This window comes from Gobius niger (genome assembly GCF_951799975.1).
Source record: "Gobius niger genome assembly, chromosome: 12".
In the NCBI taxonomy this organism is placed as follows: Eukaryota; Metazoa; Chordata; class Actinopteri; order Gobiiformes; family Gobiidae; genus Gobius; species Gobius niger.
In genome coordinates, this window is record NC_136863.1 from 2,008,273 (window position 1) to 2,035,967 (window position 27,695).

At 49.9% G+C, this 27,695-nt stretch overlaps 1 protein-coding gene across 1 annotated transcript; it reads right to left on the reverse strand.

The window, feature by feature from the left end:
* Positions 1-1,206: 1,206 nt before the first annotated feature.
* LOC306971975 (cytosolic phospholipase A2 delta-like) lies at positions 1,207-26,342 on the reverse strand (the record flags this gene model as incomplete). Its single annotated transcript, XM_079568418.1, has 20 exons — positions 1,207-1,406; positions 5,743-5,929; positions 6,005-6,177; positions 6,448-6,627; positions 7,251-7,343; positions 7,424-7,561; positions 8,097-8,214; positions 8,381-8,600; positions 11,029-11,165; positions 11,236-11,374; positions 11,857-11,891; positions 13,581-13,711; positions 15,565-15,616; positions 16,833-16,875; positions 22,202-22,242; positions 22,506-22,649; positions 23,256-23,392; positions 23,628-23,700; positions 23,999-24,035; positions 26,329-26,342. 20 exons carry the CDS (start codon positions 26,340-26,342, stop codon positions 1,207-1,209), a joined length of 2,292 nt encoding a protein of 763 aa, XP_079424544.1.
* Between the last annotated feature and the right edge of the window lie 1,353 nt (positions 26,343-27,695).

Here is a 27,695-nt window from a genome sequence, read left to right on the forward strand (position 1 = left end):
TGAAGTACAGATACTCACAAACTGAGGTACAGATACTCACAAACTGAAGTACAGATACTCACAAACTGAAGTACAGATACTCACAAACTGAAGTACAGATACTCACAAACTTAGGTACAGATACTCACAAACTGAGGTGCAGATACTCACAAACTGAAGTACAGATACTCACAAACTTAGGTACAGATACTCACAAACTGAGGTACAGATACTCACAAAGTGAAGTACAGATACTCACAAACTGAAGTACCGATACTCACAAACTGAGGTACAGATACTCACAAACTGAGGTACAGATACTCACAAACTAAAGTACAGATACTCACAAACTGAAGTACAGATACTCACAAACTGAAGTACAGATACTCACAAACTGAGGTACAGATACTCACAAACTAAAGTACAGATACTCACAAACTGAGGTACAGATACTCACAAACTGAAGTACCGATACTCACAAACTGAAGTACCGATACTCACAAACTGAAGTACAGATACTCACAAACTGAAGTACAGATACTCACAAACTGAAGTACTGGAGTAGATTTACTTTATTACTGACGCACAAAACAAAACAGGAAACTTATCACAGTCTGGATAAACTTAAAGCTCCAGAGTTTCTCTCAAGAAAAAGAAGAAACTGTAAAAGAGGAAAATAAAAGCATAAACAAAGAGTTTTGACCTCTTAACCCCCACCTGAACCCGGGGCATTTTCTCCACTTCAGCTTTACCCAAATCTAAAAGCTTTGATTAAAAGAAGCTGCATTTAAAGATTCAATTTAAGGTTTTTTTTAATCAATATCGGACAATTCAAAGGAAAATGGATTCATGGATGAATTAAACCCAGGCCGACCCTCTGAACCCTCAGTTTGAGCTTCTGAACACTAGGAGGCGATACAGAGCTCCACAAAGGCTGAAGAAACCTTTTCTCCTTTTGTGGTTTTCTGAATGAAGCAGCTTGAACACAGTCGCCACAGAAATGATATAAACACCATGAAAAGGTCAAGTCATACCTCGCCATACGTTAATATAGGGCCCGGCTTCTCCGTGCTTTTGTGTGGGGAAAGAATGTTCCGTTTAAACAGGATTCTAACGACATTTAAGGTGTTTAATTTTGGATTTGTGTTTGGGACGAGGATCAAACACAAGAACATGGTTTACAGTTGGACGTAGACCCTTCACCACACATAAGTCTAAGTTTAATGCTCAGTCCTTCAGGTGCAGGACGCGGCGGATGGCGTTCAGGACGGCGTCCCGGCTGGTCAGGGCGTTGTAGGAGGTGAGGTCGACCAGAGCGTCGTAGTTTTCAGGAGAGTACGTGGCATGGATGGTGGTGTAGGGCGAGTCTGCAGAGCTCACGTCCACCTCGCCCTCCGCCTGCTCCTCTGGGGTCTCCCGCCGCACGCCTGGAACCAAGACACACGATCACATCACAGCACGTCCACGTCCAAGTCGCGTCCACGTCCACGTCCACGTCCACGTCCACGTCCACGTCTACGTCAACGTCCACGTCCACGTCCACGTCTACGTCTACGTCTACGTCCAAGTCCACGTCCAAGTCCAAGTCCGCGTCCACGTCCACGTCTACGTCTAAGTCTACGTCCACGTCCAAGTCTACGTCTAAGTCTACGTCCGCGTCCGCGTCTACGTCCACGTCTAAGTCTACGTCCACGTCTACGTCCACGTCCAAGTCTACGTCCACGTCCAAGTCTACGTCCACGTCCACGTCCAAGTCTACGTCTACGTCTACGTCTACGTCCAAGTCTAGGTCTACGTCTACGTCCGCGTCTGCGTCTACGTCCACGTCTAAGTCTACGTCCACGTCCAAGTCTACGTCTACGTCTACGTCCGCGTCTGCGTCTACGTCCACGTCTAAGTCTACGTCCACGTCTACGTCCACGTCCAAGTCTACGTCCACGTCCAAGTCTACGTCCACGTCCACGTCCAAGTCTACGTCTACGTCTACGTCTACGTCCAAGTCTAGGTCTACGTCTACGTCCGCGTCTGCGTCTACGTCCACGTCTAAGTCTACGTCTACGTCCACGTCTACGTCCAAGTCTACGTCTAAGTCTACGTCCGCGTCCGCGTCTACGTCCACGTCTAAGTCTACGTCCACGTCTACGTCCACGTCCAAGTCTACGTCCACGTCCAAGTCTACGTCCACGTCCACGTCCAAGTCTACGTCTACGTCTACGTCTACGTCCAAGTCTACGTCTACGTCTACGTCCGCGTCTGCGTCTACGTCCACGTCTAAGTCTACGTCCACGTCCACGTCCAAGTCTACGTCTACGTCTACGTCCGCGTCTGCGTCTACGTCCACGTCTAAGTCTACGTCCACGTCTACGTCCACGTCCAAGTCTACGTCCACGTCCAAGTCTACGTCCACGTCCACGTCCACGTCCAAGTCTACGTCTACGTCTACGTCTACGTCCAAGTCTAGGTCTACGTCTACGTCCGCGTCTGCGTCTACGTCCACGTCTAAGTCTACGTCCACGTCCACGTCCAAGTCTACGTCTACGTCTACGTCCGCGTCCGCGTCTGCGTCTACGTCCACGTCTAAGTCTACGTCCACGTCTACGTCCACGTCCAAGTCGCGTCCACGTCCACGTCCACGTCCACGTCCACGTCTACGTCTACGTCCACGTCCACGTCCACGTCTACGTCTACGTCTACGTCCAAGTCCACGTCCACGTCCACGTCTACGTCTAAGTCTACGTCCACGTCCAAGTCTACGTCTAAGTCTACGTCCGCGTCCGCGTCTACGTCCACGTCTAAGTCTACGTCCACGTCTACGTCCACGTCCAAGTCTACGTCCACGTCCAAGTCCGCGTCCACGTCCACGTCTACGTCTAAGTCTACGTCCACGTCCAAGTCTACGTCTAAGTCTACGTCCGCGTCCGCGTCTACGTCCACGTCTAAGTCTACGTCCACGTCTACGTCCACGTCTACGTCCACGTCCAAGTCTACGTCCACGTCCAAGTCTACGTCCACGTCCACGTCCAAGTCTACGTCTACGTCTACGTCTACGTCCAAGTCTAGGTCTACGTCTACGTCCGCGTCCGCGTCTACGTCCGCGTCTGCGTCTACGTCCACGTCTAAGTCTACGTCCACGTCTACGTCCACGTCCAAGTCTACGTCCACGTCCAAGTCTACGTCCACGTCCACGTCCAAGTCTACGTCTACGTCTACGTCTACGTCCAAGTCTAGGTCTACGTCTACGTCCGCGTCTGCGTCTACGTCCACGTCTAAGTCTACGTCTACGTCCACGTCTACGTCCAAGTCTACGTCTAAGTCTACGTCCGCGTCCGCGTCCACGTCCACGTCTAAGTCTACGTCCACGTCTACGTCCACGTCCAAGTCTACGTCCACGTCCAAGTCTACGTCCACGTCCACGTCCAAGTCTACGTCTACGTCTACGTCTACGTCTACGTCCAAGTCTAGGTCTACGTCTACGTCCGCGTCTGCGTCTACGTCCACGTCTAAGTCTACGTCCACGTCCACGTCCAAGTCTACGTCTACGTCTACGTCCGCGTCTGCGTCTACGTCCACGTCTAAGTCTACGTCCACGTCTACGTCCACGTCCAAGTCTACGTCTACGTCCAAGTCTACGTCTACGTCCACGTCTAAGTCTACGTCCACGTCTACGTCCACGTCCAAGTCTACGTCTACGTCCAAGTCTACGTCTACGTCTACGTCTAAGTCTACGTCCACGTCTACGTCCACGTCCAAGTCTACGTCTACGTCCAAGTCTACGTCTACGTCTACGTCCACGTCCACGTCCACGTCCACGTCCACGTCTACGTCTACGTCTACGTCTACGTCTACGTCCACGTCCACGTCCACGTCCACGTCTACGTCCAAGTCTACGTCCACGTCTACGTCTACGTCTACGTCTACGTCCAGGTCTACGTCCACGTCCACGTCTACGTCCACGTCCACGTCCACGTCTACGTCCAAGTCTACGTCTACGTCCACGTCTAAGTCTACGTCCACGTCTACGTCCACGTCCAAGTCTACGTCTACGTCCAAGTCTACGTCTACGTCTACGTCTAAGTCTACGTCCACGTCTACGTCCACGTCCAAGTCTACGTCTACGTCCAAGTCTACGTCTACGTCTACGTCCACGTCCACGTCCACGTCCACGTCCACGTCTACGTCTACGTCTACGTCTACGTCTACGTCCACGTCCACGTCCACGTCCACGTCTACGTCCAAGTCTACGTCCACGTCTACGTCTACGTCTACGTCTACGTCCAGGTCTACGTCCACGTCCACGTCCACGTCCACGTCCACGTCTACGTCTACGTCCACGTCCACGTCCACGTCCACGTCCACGTCCACGTCCACGTCCAAGTCCACGTCTACGTCCACGTCCACGTCCAAGTCCACGTCCACGTCTACGTCCAAGTCCACGTCCACGTCCACGTCTACGTCCAAGTCCAAGTCCACGTCCACGTCTACGTCTACGTCCACGTCCACGTCTACGTCTACGTCCACGTCTACGTCCAGGTCTACGTCCACGTCCACGTCCACGTCCACGTCTACGTCTACGTCTACGTCTACGTCCACGTCCACGTCCACGTCCACGTCCACGTCTACGTCCAAGTCTACGTCCACGTCCAAGTCTACGTCTACGTCTACGTCCAGGTCTACGTCCACGTCCACGTCCACGTCCACGTCCACGTCTACGTCCACGTCTACGTCTACGTCCAGGTCCACGTCCACGTCCACGTCCACGTCCACGTCTACGTCTACGTCCAGGTCCACGTCCACGTCCACGTCCACGTCCACGTCCACGTCCACGTCCACGTCTACGTCCAAGTCTACGTCCACGTCCAAGTCCAGGTCCACGTCCACGTCCACGTCCACGTCTACGTCCACGTCCAAGTCCACGTCCACGTCCACGTCTACGTCCACGTCCACGTCCAGGTCCACGTCCAAGTCCACGTCTACGTCCAAGTCTACGTCCACGTCCAAGTCCACGTCCACGTCCACGTCCACGTCCACGTCTACGTCCAAGTCCACGTCTACGTCTACGTCTACGTCCACGTCCACGTCCACGTCCACGTCCAAGTCCACGTCCACGTCCACGTCTACGTCTACGTCCACGTCCACGTCCACGTCTACGTCCACATCCACGTCCACGTCCACGTCTACGTCTACGTCCACGTCTACGTCTACGTCTACGTCCACGTCTACATCCAAGTCTACGTCCACGTCTACGTCCAAGTCTACGTCTACGTTCACGTCTACGTCCACGTCCACGTCTACGTCCACGTCCACGTCAACGTCCAAGTCCACGTCCACGTCCACGTCCACGTCCAAGTCTACGTCTACGTCTACGTTCACGTCTACGTCTATGTCTACGTTCACGTCTACGTCTACGTCCACGTCTACATCCAAGTCTACGTCTACGTCTACGTCTACGTTCACGTCTACGTACGCGTCCACGTCTACGTCTACGCAGGGCTGGACTGGCCATCGGGAGATTCGGGAGTTTTCCCGGTGGGCCGACCGACTTTTGGGCCGGATGGGCCTATCACACCGAAATAAGGCCCATAATATCTTACACCGGCCCCACAATTAGCGGGAAGAGTTTCAAACGTTTTCCTTAATAAACGTCTATTATGAATCTTCACCTCTTCACTCACTGTAGAAAACTTAAATGAATCCAAAGAAACATATTCCCTCCTGCTTTTTCACACTGTATTGATTAGACTGGATAATTATCATCATCCTCACCTGGGGCCTTGTGCTCCCTGTAGGAGGCGTTGACCAGGGGCAGGTGCAAGACGATGGGGGCCCCGGGCGTCTCGGGGTCCTCCAGCACGTAGACCTCTCTGAGCGGCTGCTGCTGGAGCTGGGCGTAGTCGGCTCTGGGGAACGGGACTTTACGCTCCTCACAGAACTCCGCCGTCTTCCTCAGGACCTGACGAGGAGACGAGAAACACGTTCAGGGAAAACAGGTGAAGACGACGACTCCAAACCCCCCCCGGTCACTCACTGAGAAGACGTCCTCAGGGTCCCAGGAGTAGCTGAGGACGATGATGATGTCCACACGTCTCTCCGGGCGCAGCACCGGGGGACAGCCGATGTTTATGAAGTGTCCGGCGTCGATGAGGTGGAGAGTGGGGTCTGATGGGGTCAGCTGGTTCGGGAAGGCGTCCGGGTGAGAATCTGCAACACACAGACGGTTTGGAGACACTTCGGCGACGGTTTGGAGACACTGTGGAGACACTTTGGAGAAACTTTGGAGACACTTTGGACACACTTTAGAGACAGTTTAGAGACACTTAGGAGACACTTTGGAGACACTTAAGAGACACTTTGGAGACACTTAAGAGACACTTAGGAGACACTTAGGAGACACTTAGGAGACACTTAGGAGACACTTAGGAGACACTTAGGAAACACTTCAGAGACACTTTTGGAGGCGGCGTGTCGTACCGTTCCCGGACAGGAAGTGGCTGAAGCTGCTGTAGTTCTGGTGCATTGAGAGGCCACGGATGAAGTTGAACGTCTGGTTGATGATCGGTCGGTTTTGGAAGAATCCGCTGAACATGGAGCTGAGGCCGGACTCCGGGCTGAGGAGGAGCGTGTCCAGAGTGGACGCATGGCTGTCCTCCTCTGAAGAAACACAAACCCACAGGCCCGGGTCTCATTAAAGCAGTTTTAACCTCTCAACCCCCACCTGAGCTGAGCACATTTTCTGCCAAATGTTAAAGCTTCTGGAAAACAAAGAATCTAAAAACAAAGATGCGACAAAAAAGTGACAAAAATAACAAAAAACTCACAAAAAATTTTACCACAATTTGACCAAAAAAGTGACAAAAACTTGACAAAAATTTGGCAAAAAAAATAATAAAATAAAATAAAGTGACAAAAAAAAACAAAAACGTGACAAAAATTTTACCAAAATATGACAAAAAATTACAAAAAAGTGAAAGACAAAGTGAAAGAAAAACAAACAAAAAGTGACAAAAATGCAACCAAAATACGACAAAAATGTGACTAAAGATGTACCACAATTTGGCCAGAAAATGACAAAAACTTGACAAAAAAATAACAAAAAAGAGACAAAAAAATTAAAAAGTGACATAAAAATGACAAAAGTGACAAAAATGATGAAAAAAAGTTTAAAAAGCGATGACAACAACGAGGAAAAAGATCTGTTTGAATCAGGTCTTAGCTTTCAAATGAGGTGTTCCACTGGCCTATAAGAGGTTTAACTCAGACCCAGTGTCCGTTACCGATGGTGTCCACGTTGTCCTCCTCTTGAGCCACTCCGGTCAGAAGCTTCCACACGTCTTTGATTCTAACAGAGATGATGCTGCCCCAGATTCCTGCTCGGACAAAACATCAGAGAAACCGTCACCTCCATCGCCTGCAGCCACACACGGTTTGCAGCAGAAGCAGCTCTCACCGAAGAGGAAGGGCACCCTGATCTCCGGGAGCTTCTTGATCAAATGTCCCAGGAAGAACTCGGAGCCGAAGTCCTCCGCCCGGACGTACGCGCCGTACTTCTGCAGACCCACCTCGAACGGCGTGAACTCCACCCACTCTGAGGAGGAGACAACATGAACAAGAGGAGCCACAGCTTAAGGTGAGGAGAAGACATCTGAACATGAACAAGAGGAGCCACAGCTTTAGGTGAGGAGAAGACGTCTGAACATGAACAAGAGGAGCCACAGCTTTAGGTGAGGAGAAGACATCTGAGCATGAACAAGAGGAGCCACAGCTTAAGGTGAGGAGAAGACATCTGAACATGAACAAGAGGAGCCACAGCTTTAGGTGAGGAGAAGACGTCTGAACATGAACAAGAGGAGCCACAGCTTAAGGTGAGGAGAAGACGTCTGAACATGAACAAGAGGAGCCACAGCTTTAGGTGAGGAGAAGACGTCTGAACATGAACAAGAGGAGCCACAGCTTAAGGTGAGGAGAAGACGTCTGAACATGAACAAGAGGAGCCACAGCTTAAGGTGAGGAGAAGACGTCTGAACATGAACAAGAGGAGCCACAGCTTAAGGTGAGGAGAAGACATCAGAACATGAACAAGAGGAGCCACAGCTTTGACAGTTTGACAGCGAGGAACAAACCATCCTCAGGCTGGCGTCCGTCGATGGCCTCCTTCCTGTTGATCGTGGTGTAGATGGGGAGAGGGTTCTGCCCGTCCTTCACCGTCTTCTGCTGATCCGACAGAGAGCTGGTGTTCTTCTGTAAACATAGAAACCGTCAGCGCGGGAGCAGAGGAGGAGGTCAGGCAGAGGAGAGGGGAAGGTCAGACAGAGGAGGAGGTCAGACAGAGCAGAGGGGAAGGTCAGACGGAGCAGAGAAGGAGAAGGTCAGACGGAGCAGACGAAGCATGTGATGAGAGCGAGACCTCTCCAAACACCAGCTCCTCCAGCATGAGTCCGAGCATGTCGATGTAGGACACCAGGTGGCCCTGTTTCTCCTTCTCCTCCATCTCTTTGTGGTAGTACTTGAGCTTCTCCAGGGTGAAGACGCTGCTGACTTTCTTCGTCATCTGCTCCTTGTTCTGGAGGATGATGGCCTCCAGGTTCTGGGACCAGAGTTCGTCCTGACACAGCGTGGTCATCGCCCTGAGGACACATCAGTGGTCAGATGTTTCAGACTCGCTGGATTAAAAGTAGGGCTGCTCTATTGACTTTTATCAGATTGATATTGAGGTCGACATCTCAGCCCTGCAGGGTGTTTTCCATTGTTGATGCGCTCGTAGTTGTGGCCGTAAAGTCTCCGGTGTCGCGGCGACAATCCCCGAACCCGGTGGTGGCGTCAAGCTGAAGGAGTCCTACCTGGCCTGGTTGGCTTGTGGGACTCCGGAGGCAGCTGAGAGGAACCGACAGGCTAAGCGTGCTGCAGCTCGGGCGCTCACAGAGGGAAAAACTCGGGTCTGGGAGGAGTTCTGAGAAGCCAGTTCTTTAAATTAAGGGAAAGTTGGTCTTTTTATTTTTGAAAATGCTAAAGTGAGCTCCAATGTGAAGTCCAGATGTGTTTCAGTTGAGGGTGTTAAGCGATGGAATGGACTAAAAGATGAATTTAAATGGTGAACTTCTTTCATTGGATTTAGAAGAATGATTAAGCAGAAGATATTGGGCCTGATCTTGTGCATCAAAACGGAGACGATAGCGTGACATTTTGCCTCAGTAGCAGCACTTTGTGATCTCACTCCAGACTTAGCACATTTAAGTGGGTGGAGACACACATTTTCCTCCAACCAGATCGACTCCGCCTCCAGGAGAGTGGTTGTGTGGGAGTGGGGGGGGAACATGTGCTTTTGTTTTGCTTCGCGTTCACGCCAAGCGCGGCCGATCCGCGCCACAGCGGACGCTCACGCTCTTTTTCTCTGAGACGTGAACATGGTTTAGCTCACGATGGTTTAGCTCACGATGGTTTAGCTCACGATGGTTTAGCTCACGATGGGGTAAATAAAGTTTTCAGTTTGACCTGTGAGAGCCTAAGGCTTAAGAAAGAACGCAAGACAGCGCAATGTAAACCAGGAAGTGAATGTCAGCCGTGTTTCCATCAGTGCAGTCGCCTCCTCTTGTGACGCCCCCTGCAGGTGGCGGAGGTGAATGGCACATATAGCGCCGCCAAGAGCCTGCGCCGCCCCGTGCGCCGCCACAACATCTGGCCCATAGAGTGATTACCTTAAGCGTGTATAAAATGGAGATATGTATCATTCATTATTCTGTCTGTAAGTCACCAAATAGTTGATTATATTTTTATTTGATAACGTGTATTATTAATGTGATACGCAGCTGTTTCAGCATCAGTTTTGTGGTATGAACAAGGGGAGGCATAAATAAGCCTCAGCCTATTCCTTTTTTTGGTTGAATATTTTGTTATTGTTCCTGTTTGGAAATTGTATTGATTTAAGTGTATCAATCAACCAAAATAAACCATTCATTCATTCATTCATTCATTCATTCATTCAATCAATCAATCAATCAATCATTCATTAATTCATTCATGGCCACACCGTCTTTGCTCTGCCCGATCCCGTCAGACCTTTGAAGCTCAGCAGGGAAGGGCCTGGTCGGGACTTGGATGGGAGACCGTTTGGTAACACCAAAGCCTTGCGAATGTAGTGAGTGAGTGAGTGAGTGAGTGAGTGGGGGTCGGAGGGGCCGATGGCGCAGACTGGTTGCTTCGCTTCCGTCAGTCTACCCCAGGGCAGCTGTGGCTACAATAGTAGCTTACCACCACCGAGTATGGAGTGAACGAATAATGCAATGTAAAGCGTCTTTGAGTGTCCAGAAAAGCGCTATATAAAACCAATGCATTATTATTTTATTCATTCATTCATGGATTCAGTATCGGTCGGATTCTGGCAAACCGTCCGGCGCCTCCGGAGGGGGAAGCACTCGACTGGGGATGTTGTCGGGCAGTGGAAGGAGAACTTCGAGGACCTCCTCAATCCCACCGTCACGTCTTCTGATGAGGAAGCAGAGGCTGGGGACTAGGAGGGGGACTCGCCCATCACCCGGGCTGAAGTCACCGAGGTGGTGAGAAAGCTCCTCAGTGGCTCCGGGGGTGGATGAGACCCGTCCTGAGGACCTTAAGTCTCTGGATGTTGTAGGACTGTCTTGGCTGACACGTGTCTGCAGCATCGTGTGGCGGTCGGGACAGTGCCCCTGGATTGGCAGACCGGGGTGGTGGTCCCTCTCTTTAAGAAGGGGGATCGGAGGGTCGGGATCACGCTCCTCAGCCTCCCATGTTCCCCTCGACTCCTCCACAACCCCTCTCCCTCCCGGCCATGGAGTCTGGTTGGAGGAGAAAAGCTGTTCTACACAACATCACCATTGGCCATTGTTTCTCCACCAACATACTTCCCACTTAAATGTGCTCGGTCTGGTGCAGTGCGCTCCTACCAAGCCCAAAATGCTACGCTATCGTCTGCATTTAGAAAGTTCGAGTCCTATGACTAACATGTGCTGTAAAAACAACACTGAACGTCCAAACCGGATTGAGCGTCTCCTTCCAGGCACAGGGAGAACAGGACCGTACCATGTGGACCCCGACACTCCGGTCATGTAGGTCACGGCGTCCAGGACTCCCATCTCCTTCAGCCCCTTCAGAGAGCCCAGGAACCCCGTGCAGGCTCTGGCCCCGCCTCCGGACGCCACCAGCGCGATGGTCGGCACCTGCCGGCACCAAGGTGAAGGTTAAAGGTTCCTCCAGTGGAAGCAGAACTAACTGGTGTGTGTTCCGGACCTGTTCATCCGAGAGCGGAGACGTCAGACCCAGCAGAGTCTGAAGAGCTTTGGCCACGACCCTCCTCCTCTTCTGCAGGAACTCCTTCTCCTGAGCAGGAACATCCAGGTCCAGACGCACAGCCAGGTCCTCCTTCGCCCTGACAGAGGAGAGAGAGGAGAGAGAGGAGAGAGAGGATGACCACTCTGCCACAGGAGGATAACCACTCTGCCACAGGAGGATAACCACTCTGCCACAGGAGGATAACCACTCTGCCACAGGAGGATAACCACTCTGCCACAGGAGGATAACCACTCTGCTACAGTCACAGGAGGATAACCACTCTGCTACAGGAGGATAACCACTCTTCCACAGGAGGATAACCACTCTGCCACAGGAGGATAACCACTCTGCCACAGGAGGATAACCACTCTGCCACAGGAGGATAACCACTCTGCTACAGTCACAGGAGGATAACCACTCTGCTACAGGAGGATAACCACTCTGCCACAGGAGGATAACCACTCTGCCACAGGAGGATAACCACTCTGCCACAGGAGGATAACCACTCTGCCACAGGAGGATAACCACTCTGCCACAGGAGGATAACCACTCTGCCACAGTCACAGGTTGGACTCTCACTTCTCTCGTGAATCCAGCCGCAGATTCACCGAAGCCTGAAATCACACATCGGAGCATTTACGAACCACCATCTCCAACATTTCTGAGCTCGAAGCCCGTGTTCCTGCAGCTGTACCTTCTTCACGGTGAGAGAGACATTTGCAGAGTGCTGAGGGGGGAGGGGCCCCAGCTCAACAGACGACAGAAGCACTTCCTGTTTCTCCACAGTTTCACCTTCCTCTTCCAGCTCCTGAAAAACAATCCTGATGATTCTGCCATTTTTGGTTCTGTGACCCCCACCCGGGTCAGACCATGGGAAAAACAGGGACATTAACCCCTTAACTCCCGCCTGAACCGAGCACGTTTTCTCCAGTTTGGCTTTACCCCAATCCAAAAGCTTCTGGAAAAAAAAATAGCGACAAAACTGGAAAAAACTAAAACAATGATGGAAATGTGACAATAAAGTGATAAAACATTGACAAAAAAGTGACGAAAAATGGATGAAAAAGTGGCAAAAATGTCACAAGAAATTGACAAAAATGTGACCAAAAAAATGACACAAAAGTGACAAAAAATTGACGAAAAAATGACAAAAAATGGATTAAAAAATGACAAAAATGTGATAAAAAATTGACTAAAAAAGGACAAAAAATTGATTTAAAAAAAATGGACGAAAAAATGACAAAAATCTGATTAAAAAAATTACAAAAATTTGATAAATAATTTACGAAAAAATGTGATAAAAAATGACAAAAATGTGACACAAAAATGACAAAAATGTGACACAAAAATTACAAAAATGTGATAAAATTTGACCAAAAAAAAGACAAAAATTGGACAAAAAATGACAAAAAAATTATGAAAAAGTTACAAAAATGAGTTGAATGCCCAACAAAAAAAACGATGGAAAAAAGATCCTCTCGGTTCAGGCGGGAGTTAAGAGGTTAACAATAAAGGTTAATAATATTAAAATATACATTTTATCTATATGCTCTGGCGACCCCCCAAATTTGTCTTGCGACCCCCTAGTGGGTCCCGACCCCCAGGTTGAGAACCCCTGGGTTATGGGATGGCACATACTGTAGCTCCTAATCACCGGTGAGTTAGCACCAGACGTCCCTATGCTAAAGTGGCTATGCTAGTTAGCACTGAGGCTCCTCCCCCTAACTCTTCCCTAACTGACAGACCAATTCGGACGCTTCTTATCATGGCGGACGCTGACGCACATCCGGTTTGGGGGAAGACCTGTTACTTATCTACTGGTTTCGGACGAAGCTTTGATGCTGTTGGTCCAGGGACAGGATTTAAAGAAGAAACTTGTTATTTCAGCTGAAATTAATGATTTTTACCCCAGTTGTTTCTCATTTTCCAAATTTTCCCCCTCAGTTTTGCTATTTTTTTTTAACTACTGTTATTTCTATACCTCCCATTCCTCCCATTTCCCTTCATTTTTTTTAAACCAAATTTATTCCCCATGTTTTTCCCTTTTTTGCCCCATTTTCTGCCCATTTTTTTCCCGATTGTAGCCAGAATTTCTCCCAGTGTTCTACTTTGCAGATCTTCCCACACGTTATTCTTCTATTTTCTGGCTCTAGACGACAAATATTTGAGTAACCAAGTTTAACTACATTTTTTCTTTGGTTTTAGTAAAGGTTTTCCTTAAAAATTGCCTTTGTCTCATCAGAGGAAACTTCCCTAAATGCAGACAAAGCGCCTGTGCAGTCGTTCTAAGTGTCGGCCCTCACAGTCAGCTTCAGCTCCGTCTCCAGCTCTCGGTTGACGTGGAACTGCAGCGCCCCCTGCTGTTCGGACTGCAGGCTGACGGTTCCCTCGTACGCTCCGGGCAGCTTCAGCTTCATAGTCGAGCTCAGTAAATCTGCCACATTAAAAACATGCAAAAACATTAAATCCTAGAAAACTGCAAATAAAAGCGGGCCTATGCAGCAGCCTTGCCGTGTCCCTCAAAGAAAGACTAATCCTGCGTCCACAACAATCGTGGCCGGCGTCTCCAAAGCGTCAGGTTTACATTTAAAATACATGGAGGACGCGCCTCGAGGGGGCGTCAAGAGGTCCCGCAGCGCCTCGCCTTTGACGCCTCCAGGGCGTTGAGCGCGGCCGACGCTCGAGTTGGGAAATGTTGAACTTTTTGGAGAAATTCGCACAGTGACGTACGTTGTAGCTGAGCCACCGGGGCAGATTCTACGCCGGCCCCACAGATGTAAACAAGTCACAAGTCACGGAGGTTTAGCTTCATTGTGAACCGGAGCTACAGCAGCTCTGGGACTTTTACAAAGACACTTCAGTGTTTCTTTATCTAAACACCAGGATTAAAGGCGGCGACAAGAAAGGTTATTTCAGAGGCTGAATCTGCGCTGGGAATGTGTTTGGGCCTCGAGGATGCCTGATGTAGCATTAGCACCGGAGAAAGCTAATGCTAAGCTAAACCTCCGGTCCTCACGTGAAAATGAGAAATATGCACAAATAAAGTCAATAAAGAACAATTATAACACACTGAGCTGAGCTGATGTTGTAGTTTATTACTCACATCATCTAGAACTAGCTCCGGGAGAAAACCACAGCTTGTTAGCTCAGTTAGCTAAGTTAGCCCAGTTAGCTCAGTTAGCTAAGTTAGCCCAGTTAGCTCAGTTAGCTCAGTTAGCCCAGTTAGCTCAGTTAGCCCAGCTAGCTCAGTTAGCTCAGTTAGCTCAGTTAGCCCAGTTAGCTCAGTTAGCCCAGTTAGCTCAGTTAGCTCAGTTAGCTAAGTTAGCCCAGTTAGCTCAGTTAGCTCAGTTAGCTCAGTTAGCCCAGTTAGCTCAGTTAGCACAGTTAGCTCAGTTAGCTAAGTTAGCTCAGTTAGCTAAGTTAGCTCAGTTAGCTAAGTTAGCCCAGTTAGCTCTGTTAGCTCAGTTAGCCCGGTTAGCCCGGTTAGCTCGGTTAGCTCGGTTAGCTCAGTTAGCTCAGTTAGCTCAGTTAGCTCAGCTAGCTCAGTTAGCTCTGTTAGCTCGGTTAGCCCGGTTAGCCCGGTTAGCTCGGTTAGCTCGGTTAGCTCAGTTAGCTCAGTTAGCTCAGTTAGCTCAGCTAGCTCAGTTAGCTCAGTTAGCTCAGTTAGCCCAGTTAGCCCAGTTAGCTCAGTTAACTCAGTTAGCTAAGTTAGCCCAGTTAGCTCAGTTAGCTCAGTTAGCTCAGTTAGCTCAGTTAGCTCAGTTAGCTTGCATTGAGCTCCGGTTTTCTCCCATGAAAACCAGCATTATGCACTAACGATATAGAGCAGCTTTATGACGCTCACACACTGAGCCGCCTTCACACATCTGTGGTTTATTGCAGACTTTTAATCAACAATGAGATGTAGCAAGTGTATTTCAGGCAAGAGATACTTCCAAGATGCTACGAACAGACTCTGAGCTGACGTGCAGCCAGAGCGTCTGACTTTAGTAAAGCACAAGCGTCCAACTACGGGCTTGAGGCGCGTTTGGTGTGGACGCAGCATAAAGCTTTCGGCCAAAATTGCCTATATTTGTAGCGACAAAATCTAAATAATGGATCCAGTGGTTTAATTTATGAAAGCGCCGCGATGCTGAAGTGATTTCCTGAAAACCTACGGTGGCCGAGTTGAGAAAAAGTCATAAAATAAACATCGTAAACGAGAGTTTGGTCGCTACTCTGACATTAAAACTAAAAAGGATGATAGAGGATCGACGTTCAGCGTCTGGTCTTAACTCTGCCACTTACTTTTTTGATGCAGATCCTTGACGCAGACGTTTATGACGGACATAGGAGGTGCCTGGAAAACACAAAGTTCTGTCATTACTTTTACAAAGCACATTTTCATTGATTTTGTTTATTGTCCAGAGTCAGTTTTGTGTAGAAATGGTTTATTCTTGTCCCAAAGTCTTTTTTTAGAGGGACACAACAAGGCTGCTGCATAGGCCCACTTTTATTCACATTTTTTTTTAGGTGTTTGAGCCGTAAAATCCGACAGTGACAGATTATAAAACTCTCTCTTCACACGGAGGATCTTTAAGAGTCCTGCAGTTGTAGATCCAAACATTTTACTTTTGCAATTGAAGAAAATATTCCAGGTTTTATCTCTTTCATCTGAAGGCGAGACTCTGCCAATTTCAGATAGACCCAAATGTGTTGTATGTAAAGATTATTTTCAGAGGAATTTTGAATAAAATGTCTGAATAAATAAAATCTGAATCTGAATCAAAAGGTAACAGACTATTGTCACACACACGCATATAGTAGATCCTAATCACCGGTGACAAAAAAGTAACAAAGAAGTGACAAAAATGCGAGAAAAAAAAGACGAAAAAGTGACAAAAAGGACAAAAAAGTTACAAAAAAGTTACAAAAATGCGACAAAAAATTATGAAAAAATTGCAAAAAGTGATAAAAATACGACAAAAAAGTGACAAAAAATGACCAAAACATTAGGAAAAACATTGACAAAAAAGTGACCAAAAATAACAAAAAATGCAACAAAAATGCAACAAAAATGGAAAAAAAAAAGACAAAAAATGACCAAAAAATTAGGAAAATTAACAAACAAAAAAGTGACAAAAAAGACAGAAAAGTGACCAAAAAGTGGCAAAAAAGTGGCAAAAAAAACAAAAAATGCAACAAAACAGTGACAAAAAAGTAACAAAAATGTGGGGAAAAAAGTGGACAAAAAATTGACAAAATGTGACAAAAAAGTGACAAATGTGACAAAAATGATGAAAGAAAAAAAATGTTTAAAAAGTGATGACAACAACGAGGAAAAAGATCTGTTTGAATCCGGTCTTAGCTTTCAAATGAGGTGTTACACTGGCCTATAGGCTCTTGGATCTTGTCTAGTTTTTGGATAAGTTCATCACTAAAGGGAAGTTGTCATTTTTATGCTCTCTACTGTCACCTCAGGTCTCACGCGTAACTGCAGTTTCTATATTATATGTTTTGTCTCTTTGACATGAAAACTAAAATGTTTACGGGAGGAAACTCGCAGAACATCTCACCATCAGGATCCCGTTGGTCCGGTACTCCTGAGGTTTGTCCTTCCTGCAACAAAAACAAGAGTCTTTTGTTTGACTTTTTACTGGGGATGTCCCGATCAGGTTTTTTTGCCCCCGAGTCCGAGTCATTTGATTTTGAGAATTGCCCGATACCGAGTCCCGATCCGACGCCTAATCCAGTGGTTCTCAACCTTTTGGAGCCGCGACTCCAATTATAACAGTTGATTAGGATCGTGACCCCCACCCGGGTCAGACCATGGGAAAAACAGGGACATTAACCCCTTAACTCCCACCTGAACCGAGCACATTTTCTCCAGTTTGGCTTTACCCCAATCCAAAAGCTCCTGGAAAAAAGGTGTGAAAATAGCAACAGAAATGAGACGAAAACAATGATGGAAATGTGACAAAAAAGTGACGAAAACATTGATGAAAAAATGATAAAAAATTAACGAAAAAATGAAAAATTATCTGATAAAAAAATGACAAAAAGTGACAAAAAATTGACTAAAAAATTACAAAAAATGTGACAAAAAATGTGACAAAAAATGATGAAAAAGTTACAAAAATGAGTTGAATACTGCACAAAAAAATTATGGAAAAAAAATGTGATGACGTGAGGAAAAAGATCCTCTCGGTTCAGGCGGGAGTTAAGAGGTTAAACTATACAACTCTTAAAAAACAAAGAAAAAACAATGGCTGAAACAAAAATGAATCAAATTTAGAACAAATAATGGCCCCCTGGTAAAACAGCATGTTTGCTACGACACCATCATAATAATATTAAAATATATATTTTATGAGTGACAGAGGCGCTGGGCCAGGTGAGTGACAGAGGCGCTGGGTGAGTGACAGAGGCGCTGGGCCAGGTGAGTGACAGAGGCGCTGGGCCAGGTGGGTGACAGAGGCGCTGGGCCAGGTGAGTGACAGAGGCGCTGGGCCAGGTGAGTGACAGAGGCGCTGGGCCAGGTGAGTGACAGAGGCGCTGGGCCAGGTGAGTGACAGAGGCGCTGGGTGAGTCACAGAGGCGCTGGGCCAGGTGAGTGACAGAGGCGCTGGGCCAGGTGAGTGACAGAGGCGCTGGGCCAGGTGAGTGACAGAGGCGCTGGGTGAGTGACAGAGGCGCTGGGCCAGGTGAGGGACAGAGGCGCTGGGTGAGTGACAGAGGCGCTGGGCCAGGGGAGTGACAGAGGCGCTGGGTGAGTGACAGAGGCGCTGGGCCAGGTGAGTGACAGAGGCGCTGGGCCAGGTGAGTGACAGAGGCGCTGGGCCAGGTGAGTGACAGAGGCGCTGGGCCAGGTGAGTGACAGAGACGCTGGGCCAGGTGAGGGACAGAGGCGCTGGGCCAGGTGAGTGACAGAGGCGCTGGGCCAGGTGAGTGACAGAGGCGCTGGGCCAGGTGAGTGACAGAGGCGCTGGGCCAGGTGAGTAACAGAGACGCTGGGCCAGGTGAGTGACAGAGGCGCTGGGCCAGGTGAGTGACAGAGACGCTGGGCCAGGTGAGTGACAGAGGCGCTGGGCCAGGTGAGGGACAGAGGCGCTGGGCCAGGTGAGTGACAGAGGCGCTGGGCCAGGTGAGGGACAGAGGCGCTGGGCCAGGTGAGTGACAGAGGCGCTGGGCCAGGTGAGTAACAGAGACGCTGGGCCAGGTGAGTGACAGAGGCGCTGGGCCAGGTGAGTGACAGAGACGCTGGGCCAGGTGAGTGACAGAGGCGCTGGGCCAGGTGAGTGACAGAGGCGCTGGGCCAGGTGAGTGACAGAGGCGCTGGGCCAGGTGAGTGACAGAGGCGCTGGGCCAGGTGAGTGACAGAGGCGCTGGGCCAGGTGAGTGACAGAGGCGCTGGGCCAGGTGAGTGACAGAGGCGCTGGGCCAGGGGAGTGACAGAGGCGCTGGGCCAGGTGAGTGACAGAGGCGCTGGGTGAGTGACAGAGGCGCTGGGCCAGGTGAGTGACAGAGGCGCTGGGCCAGGTGAGGGACAGAGGCGCTGGGCCAGGGGAGTGACAGAGGAGCTGAGGCCAGGTGAGTGACAGAGGAGCTGAGGCCAGGTGAGTAACAGAGGCGCTGGGCCAGGTGAGTAACAGAGGCGCTGGGTCAGGTGAGTAACAGAGGCGCTGGGCCAGGTGAGTAACAGAGGCGCTGGGTCAGGTGAGTAACAGAGGCGCTGGGCCAGGTGAGTGACAGAGGCGCTGGGCCAGGTGAGTGACAGAGGCGCTGGGCCAGGTGAGTAACAGAGGCGCTGGGTCAGGTGAGTAACAGAGGCGCTGGGCCAGGTGAGTAACAGAGGCGCTGGGCCAGGTGAGTAACAGAGGCGCTGGGCCAGGTGAGTGACAGAGGCGCTGGGCCAGGTGAGTGACAGAGGCGCTGGGCCAGGTGAGTGACAGAGGCGCTGGGCCAGGTGAGTAACAGAGGCGCTGGGTCAGGTGAGTAACAGAGGCGCTGGGTCAGGTGAGTGACAGAGGAGCTGGGCCAGGTGAGTGACAGAGGCGCTGGGCCAGGGGAGTGACAGAGGCGCTGGGCCAGGGGAGTGACAGAGGCGCTGGGCCAGGGGAGTGACAGAGGAGCTGGGCCAGGTGAGTGACAGAGGCGCTGGGCCAGGTGAGTAACAGAGGCGCTGGGCCAGGTGAGTAACAGAGGCGCTGGGTCAGGTGAGTAACAGAGGCGCTGGGTCAGGTGAGTAACAGAGGCGCTGGGCCAGGTGAGTGACAGAGGCGCTGGGCCAGGTGAGTGACAGAGGCGCTGGGCCAGGTGAGTAACAGAGGCGCTGGGCCAGGTGAGTGACAGAGGCGCTGGGTGAGTGACAGAGGCGCTGGGCCAGGTGAGTGACAGAGGCGCTGGGCCAGGTGAGTGACAGAGACGCTGGGCCAGGTGAGTGACAGAGGAGCTGGGCCAGGTGAGTGACAGATGCGCTGGGCCAGGTGAGTGACAGATGCGCTGGGTGAGTGACAGAGGCGCTGGGCCAGGTGAGTGACAGAGGCGCTGGGTGAGTGACAGAGGCGCTGGGTGAGTGACAGAGGCGCTGGACCAGGTGAGTGACAGATGCGCTGGGCCAGGGGAGTGACAGAGACGCTGGGCCAGGTGAGTGACAGAGGCGCTGGGTGAGTGACAGAGGCGCTGGGCCAGGTGAGTGACAGAGGCGCTGGGCCAGGTGAGTGACTGAGGCGCTGGGTGAGTGACAGAGGCGCTGGGCCAGGGGAGTGACAGAGACGCTGGGCCAGGGGAGTGACAGAGACGCTGGGCCAGGTGAGTGACAGAGGCGCTGGGCCAGGTGAGTAACAGAGGCGCTGGGCCAGGTGAGTGACAGAGGCGCTGGGTGAGTGACAGAGGCGCTGGGCCAGGTGAGTGACAGAGGCGCTGGGCCAGGTGAGTGACAGAGACGCTGGGCCAGGTGAGTGACAGAGGCGCTGGGCCAGGTGAGTGACTGAGGCGCTGGGTGAGTGACAGAGGCGCTGGGCCAGGTGAGTGACAGAGGCGCTGGGTGAGTGACAGAGGCGCTGGGCCAGGTGAGTGACAGAGGCGCTGGGCCAGGTGAGTGACAGAGGCGCTGGGCCAGGTGAGTGACAGAGGCGCTGGGCCAGGTGAGTGACAGAGGCGCTGGGCCAGGTGAGTGACAGAGGCGCTGGGTGAGTGACAGATGCGCTGGGCCAGGTGAGTGACAGAGGCGCTGGGTGAGTGACAGAGGCGCTGGGCCAGGTGAGTGACAGATGCGCTGGGCCAGGTGAGTGACAGAGGCGCTGGGCCAGGTGAGTGACAGAGGCGCTGGGTGAGTGACAGAGGCGCTGGGCCAGGTGAGTGACAGAGGCGCTGGGCCAGGTGAGTGACAGAGGCGCTGGGCCAGGTGAGTGACAGAGGCGCTGGGCCAGGTGAGTGACAGAGGCGCTGGGTGAGTGACAGAGGCTCTGGGCCAGGTGAGGGACAGAGGCGCTGGGTGAGTGACAGAGGCACTGGGCCAGGTGAGTGACAGAGGCACTGGGCCAGGTGAGTGACAGAGGCGCTGGGCCAGGTGAGTGTCAGAGGCGCTGGGCCAGGTGAGTGACAGAGGCGCTGGGCCAGGTGAGTGACAGAGGCGCTGGGTGAGTGACAGAGGCGCTGGGCCAGGTGAGTGACAGAGGCACTGGGCCAGGTGAGGGACAGAGGCGCTGGGTGAGTGACAGAGGCACTGGGCCAGGTGAGTGACAGAGGCACTGGGCCAGGTGAGTGACAGAGGCGCTGGGCCAGGTGAGTGACAGAGGCGCTGGGTGAGTGACAGAGGCGCTGGGCCAGGTGAGTGACAGAGGCGCTGGGCCAGGTGAGGGACAGGTGAGTGACAGAGGCGCTGGGCCAGGGGAGTGACAGAGGCGCTGGGTGAGTGACAGATGCGCTGGGCCAGGTGAGTGACAGAGGCGACGGGCCAGGTGAGTGACAGAGGCGCTGGGCCAGGTGGGTGACAGAGGCGCTGGGCCAGGTGAGTGACAGAGGCGCTGGGCCAGGTGAGTGACAGAGGCGCTGGGCCAGGTGAGTGACAGAGGCGCTGGGTGAGTGACAGAGGCGCTGGGTGAGTGACTGAGGCGCTGGGCCAGGTGAGTGACAGAGGCGCTGGGCCAGGTGAGTGACAGAGGCGCTGGGCCAGGTGAGTGACAGATGCGCTGGGCCAGGTGAGGGACAGAGGCGCTGGGCCAGGTGAGTGACAGAGGCGCTGGGCCAGGTGAGTGACAGAGGAGCTGGGTGAGTCACAGAGGCGCTGGGCCAGGTGAGTGACAGAGGCGCTGGGCTGGGTGAGTCACAGAGGCGCTGGGCCAGGTGAGTGACAGAGGCGCTGGGCCAGGTGAGTGACAGAGGCGCTGGGCCAGGTGAGTGACAGAGGCGCTGGGCCAGGTGAGTGACAGAGGCGCTGGGCCAGGGGAGTGACAGAGGCGCTGGGTGAGTGACAGATGCGCTGGGCCAGGTGAGTGACAGAGGCGACGGGCCAGGTGAGTGACAGAGGCGCTGGGCCAGGTGGGTGACAGAGGCGCTGGGCCAGGTGAGTGACAGAGGCGCTGGGCCAGGTGAGTGACAGAGGAGCTGGGTGAGTCACAGAGGCGCTGGGCCAGGTGAGTGACAGAGGCGCTGGGCTGGGTGAGTCACAGAGGCGCTGGGCCAGGTGAGTGACAGAGGCGCTGGGCCAGGTGAGTGACAGAGGCGCTGGGCCAGGTGAGTGACAGAGGCGCTGGGCCGGGGGTAGAGGACAGAAAGTGGGTCGCGGTAGCTCGACATCTGATCAAAAGTAAGGAGAATGGACACGCATAATTATCCCAGTCCTGATCGGGAGGTGTTGTCCGATTCCGATCGAGTCTGTAACCATGGAGATCGGATCGGGACATCCCTACTTTTTACTCCATTACATCGTGGTGAACGTCACCTGTTCTTCAGCTCAAACGCCATCTCCAGAACGTCCTCCGTCTGAAACACAAACATCCTGTTACAGCAGCAGCGGCAACAAAAGGAACAAAAGGAAGAGTTCATGAACACTGTGAGTGAGTTTGGTTCAAGGTAAGACAATGGAACAAGAACTTTCACAGCAAAGAAAACACATTTTCTCTTCCAATAAGTCTGAATTAGGATTAAACTGGATGTTCCATGAGACGTCTTGCTCCAAACCAATCCCCGAGTGATTTTAAGACATGTTTTCCTCTTTTTTTGCTGTGGATATGAGAAGGTCTGACCTCATTCAGGTTGAAGGCTTTTCTCGATGGGAAGTCCAGGTCCAGAGGGGCCAGGTCCAGAGTGGCCAGGTCCAGCAGGACGGTGGAGACCAGGTCATCACTATTGAGAGGGTCCTCGTCAAACACCTTGATCTCCAGGACGTTCTGCAGGAGACACGCACAGCTCAGAACTTTGATTTTTTTAATTCTATCTGACATTTGTTGAAATCGATTCATTCACATGTTCTTGTTTCTCGGCCCTACAAGGTGTTTAGTAACGAGTAAAAACACGTAGGTTTATTTCCATCCATTCAAAGGATAAAGAGGATTCTATTAATTTGAATCAACACTGCACCTCTTCCATTTCAGACTTCATGTTTATTCATGTCAGGGGTCGGCAAGTTCGCGATTTTCATCATGGCCAAAACACTGAGGGCCGAACCTCACCTTTGTAGCCTAAAGAAAGAACCATTTTGTGCAAGTGGTCCGGCTCAGAGACCACTTTAGTACCAAGTAAAACTGTAATTTGTCATATATCTTAGAAAATATTGTATTTACCAAATGTTTTTATTGAACAAGACACAGACCGTCGTGGGGCCACTATATATATATATGTATATATATATATAGGCTGCATATTACTTATGTTAGTTTCAACCGTTTTCTTTTTGGGGATTCATCGTTGTGAACGCCGCCTTTATGGGACAGTCATGTGACCTTAGTTCATCTGTGCTGAGAGAGAGGAGACTCTGGACCCTGGACCGGCCTCACCTTGGTCTGGGTGGGGACTCTGAAGGTGAAGGTCTCGTTCCACTCCGGGTTCTGGTTGTTGTCGACGGTCTTGGTTCTCCAAGTGATGGCGGTCGCCGTCGGCAACGTCAGGGCCACGTACAAGTCCGACTTTGAAACTGAGGAAGTGACATAACTTGTGGTTTCTCGATCATTAACACCTTATGTTCTATCCATTCTATCTATCTATCTATCTATCTATCTATCTATCTATCTATCTATCTATCTATCTATCTATCTATCTATCTATCTATCTATCTATCTATCTATCTATCTATCTATCTATCTATGTATCTATCTATCTATGTATCTATCTATCTATATATGTATCTATCTCTCTCTCTCTGGACTTACTCGGGTCTTTGCTCTTTTGGACCTTGGCTCTGAGGACTTTGACGTTCAGAGTCCAGTAAGTGACGTTCTCCACCTGAAACTCCACAAACAACACAATAATATGTTTGACAAACGAGAACCGATCACTCAGCGAGTCCCGGCCTCAGCCCTAAAGCAAACAGGACCTGGACCAGGACCTGGACCTGGACCAGGTCCTGGACCAGGACCTGGACCAGGACCTGGACCTGGACCTGGACCAGGACCAGGACCAGGACCAGGACCTGGACCAGGACCTGGACCAGGACCTAGACCTGGACCAGGACCAGGACCAGGACCAGGACCAGGACCAGGACCTGGACCAGGACCTGGACCAGGACCAGGACTGGACTCACCTGGAAACGAGGCGGCGGCTGAGTCTTCTTTTTCAACCTGGAAAACACAGAGGGGTTTGATGTTTGAGCAGGAGGCGAAGGTCAAACTCTCACGAGAAAAAACAAGACATGGCAGATAAGCCATGATCGGGGTTCGGCTTTACCCAAATCGAAAAGCTTCTTGATCTGTGCGTCAAAATAGTGACAAAAATGAGACAAGAATGTGACGAAAATACAACAAAAAAGTGACAAAAAAGGACAAAAGTGCAAAAAACACAAAAAAGTGACAAAAAAGTGACAAAAAAGACAAAAAAAGACAAAAAAAAAGACAAAAAAGTGACAAAAAAGTGACAAACAAGTGACAAAAAAGACAAAAAAAGACAAAAAGGACAAAAGTGCAAAAAGTGACACAAAAAAAATGTGACAAAAATAGACAAAAAAGTGACAAAAAATTATGAAAAAGTGGCAAAAAAGGACAAGAAAGTTGCAAAAAGGACAAAAAGGTGACCGAAAAAGTGACATAAATATAAACCGTATTTTAATAGAATGTCCATATTGGCCTTTTATGTCCATTATGACCCTGTTTGAACTCAATTTACTCCAGATTTCTGCAGTGAAAGTGGCTGGCCTGTTGCAGGTGGATAGGGGGCAGCACTGAGGCCAGACAGCAGTGAAAGATCTTGCACAACCTTCTTGAGTATTTCTTAATACAATTTTAAATGTGTCATTTTGTGCCAATTTTAGGTCAAATCTTCAAAGCCAGGACTCAAACCCATGACACTGGTGTGCAAACAGTTCTGTGTAGAAGGTGGTCTCATCCATCGATTTACACTTTAGATCGCATTTCTCCATTTATATATATATATATATATATATATATATATATCATCATCATCATTTTTATTACTGCGACGTAATCAGAGCCTGTGTTTATAATGTATTTGCAAGCTAGCCATGTGTCAGTGTTTCCCAAGTATATCAAATAAAAATATTCACTTTGAAATGAAACATATTGTATTTATTTAGACAAATCAACCTGTTAAAACCATTATAGTTCCTTGTCTCATAGCTGGATGTTGCGATGTATGTAATTAAAATAATCACAAATAGACTTTGTGATTGATCAAGGGGCCGTAATGCCCCAGACTTTGGGAATGTCTGATGTAAAAGCTGCAAACATTTCCATAAGAAAAATGTGTGCTTAAAAAATCCAATTATTTCTTGCTACGCGTTATTTCATCAGTTTAAACAAAATGCGTGAAAAAGTAACATTGGCCTCACAACGCACGCGGTTTCGTCAATAAATTAACGAGCGAACCAGCCAGCGCCAGCATTCGCGAGCCGCGCTTCAAGCCGCGCTTCAAGCCGCGCCCTGTTGTTCAGATGGGAACGCTCTTGTGTTCACACAGCACGCGGCGGCGGCGCCGAGGGAAGCGGCTCGGGCGCTGCCGCCTCCGCTCCCAAAACCAAACATGGAACTGAGCGCATTTCTTTTGCGTGTGGGCCGCGCGGCGAAGCGGCTTTCAACACCAAAATGAGCAAAATAGACTTTTATGAAGCAATTTCACGTCTATCCAATCGTATACTTGGAATACATAAGGAAATACACTTAAATATAACTTTAGGCGTATTAATAACATAACTTTCCAGGCCTACTTTTTTTTTTTAATTACTTTTTCATTGAGCTTAAAACACATTGTGCACGTTAAGGAGACATATCAGCTGTATTCCTGTCTTATGATTATTATAGTGTTGCTTTAGAAAGAACCACGAGGCGTTGTTTTGAGTCCTTCTCTGGCGCTTCGCCCCCGCTCCCATGGTCTGAACACGCCGCTCGCCACCAGGCCCTGAGCTCGGCGTGCGGTGTGAAACAGGCCGTACTCATTGTATGTGCTTCGTTTGTGCGCATAAAATGAGCGTTTTCTGTGCATTTTTCTGTGCACAAACGAGGAGCTGAACAATGACACTAGTTTGGAGTGAATCAGACACTGTGGGGGGGCCTAACTTCACACAAGTCTGCTCCCCCGCCTTTCTTCTTTCCACGCCCCTCCCCACACCGGTCTGCGCGCGGGAGTTTAATTCCGTCCAGGGAAACCCCAGAGTCCGATTCGTTCTAAAGCACCTGAGTCCGCAGTCCCGATGAGCCCACAATGCACAAAGTATAGTCTACTTGAAAGAAAAATAAAATAAACACGTCTATAAGTAAGATAAGAGCAAAAAGTAGGAAAGAGGAGCCGAAGTAACAGCTCAGCGGGGCTTTGAAAGTCTCATAACGCACCTTTAAAATGTTGCCTTTAATTTGTGGTGTTCAAAGAAAATGAAATATGTTTAAATATTAAATATTTTCTTACCCGAACAGATCCATGTCGCTGTGAAGAGTCTCTCCTGAGTCTGGAACGCTTCAGGAGCCGCCGGGAGTCTTGTAGTCAGGGGGCGTCAGGGGGCGTCAGGGGAGGTCAGGGGAGGTCAGGGGGGGTCAGGGGGCGGTGCCACTTTACAGGGATCCACTCGCCGTCATCACAAGACGACAAACAGACACAGAGGCCGTTTCCCAATGGTTAGTGCTAGATCGTTTGCTCCGGAGGGACGGTCTGCTGTGAGTTTGTATAGATCTATGAGCTGGTTTGTCTAAAAATACAAATAATCCTAATCCTTAAGGTTAACCCCTTAACTCCCACCTGAACCGAGCACAGTTTCTCCAATCCAAAAGCTTCTGGAAAAAAGCTGTGAAAATAGCAACAAAACTGAGACGAAAACAATGATGGAAATGTGACAAAAAAGTGACGAAAAATTGATGAAAAAATGATTAAAAAATGAAAAAAAATGAAAAAAAAAATGAAAAAAAAAATGAAAAAAAATGTGACAAAAAATTGATTCAAAATTGACGAAAAAATGAAAAAAAATGTGATAAAAAAGTGACAAAAATGTGACAAAAATGTGACAAAAAAGTGACGAAAAATTTATGAAAATGTGGCAAAAATGTCACAAAAAATTGATAAATAATTGACAAAAAAATAAAAATTAAAAAATGTCAAAAATGTGACAAAAAAATGTCAAAAAAATTGATTCAAAATTGACGAAAAAAGTGACAAAAATGTGACCAAAAAATGATTCAAAATTGACGAAAAATTGACAAATATGTGACAAAATGTGACAAAAAAAATGACAAAAATGAGTTGAACACCCAACAAAAAATGTTGGAAAAAAAATGTGATGACGTGAGGAAAAAGATCCTCTGGGTTCAGGCGGGAGTTAAGAGGTTAACCATTTCCCTGGCCCTCACCTTAATTTGTGTCATGATATCTCACGTTTTCACAGCAGACCGTCCCTCCGGAGCAGACGATCTAGCCCTAACCTTTCCCAATTGTGAGGATCCTCGGCGTCTCGACCACATCACGGCGCCGCCAAGTGGTGTTTCCATTTCCCCTGGACCCCTCGCCCCCCCGCAGCTCGAAGGACGCACCTGTGGATCCTCCGCTGCCTCGGGAGCATAAAAAGCTCCCACAATGCACCGCAATCAAACCCACAAAAAAAACAGCAACATGACAACACACGGAAAAGAGCGCGGAGCGGAGGGCGGCCAAACCACAAAGTGCCAGTTCAGATGTGAGTCTGGATTGCAGACTGGCCGCCCTCCAGACTCACATCTGAACTGACACTTTGTGGTTTGGCCGCCCTCCAGACTCTCGCCCTCCAGACAAACTGCTGTAACCATCAT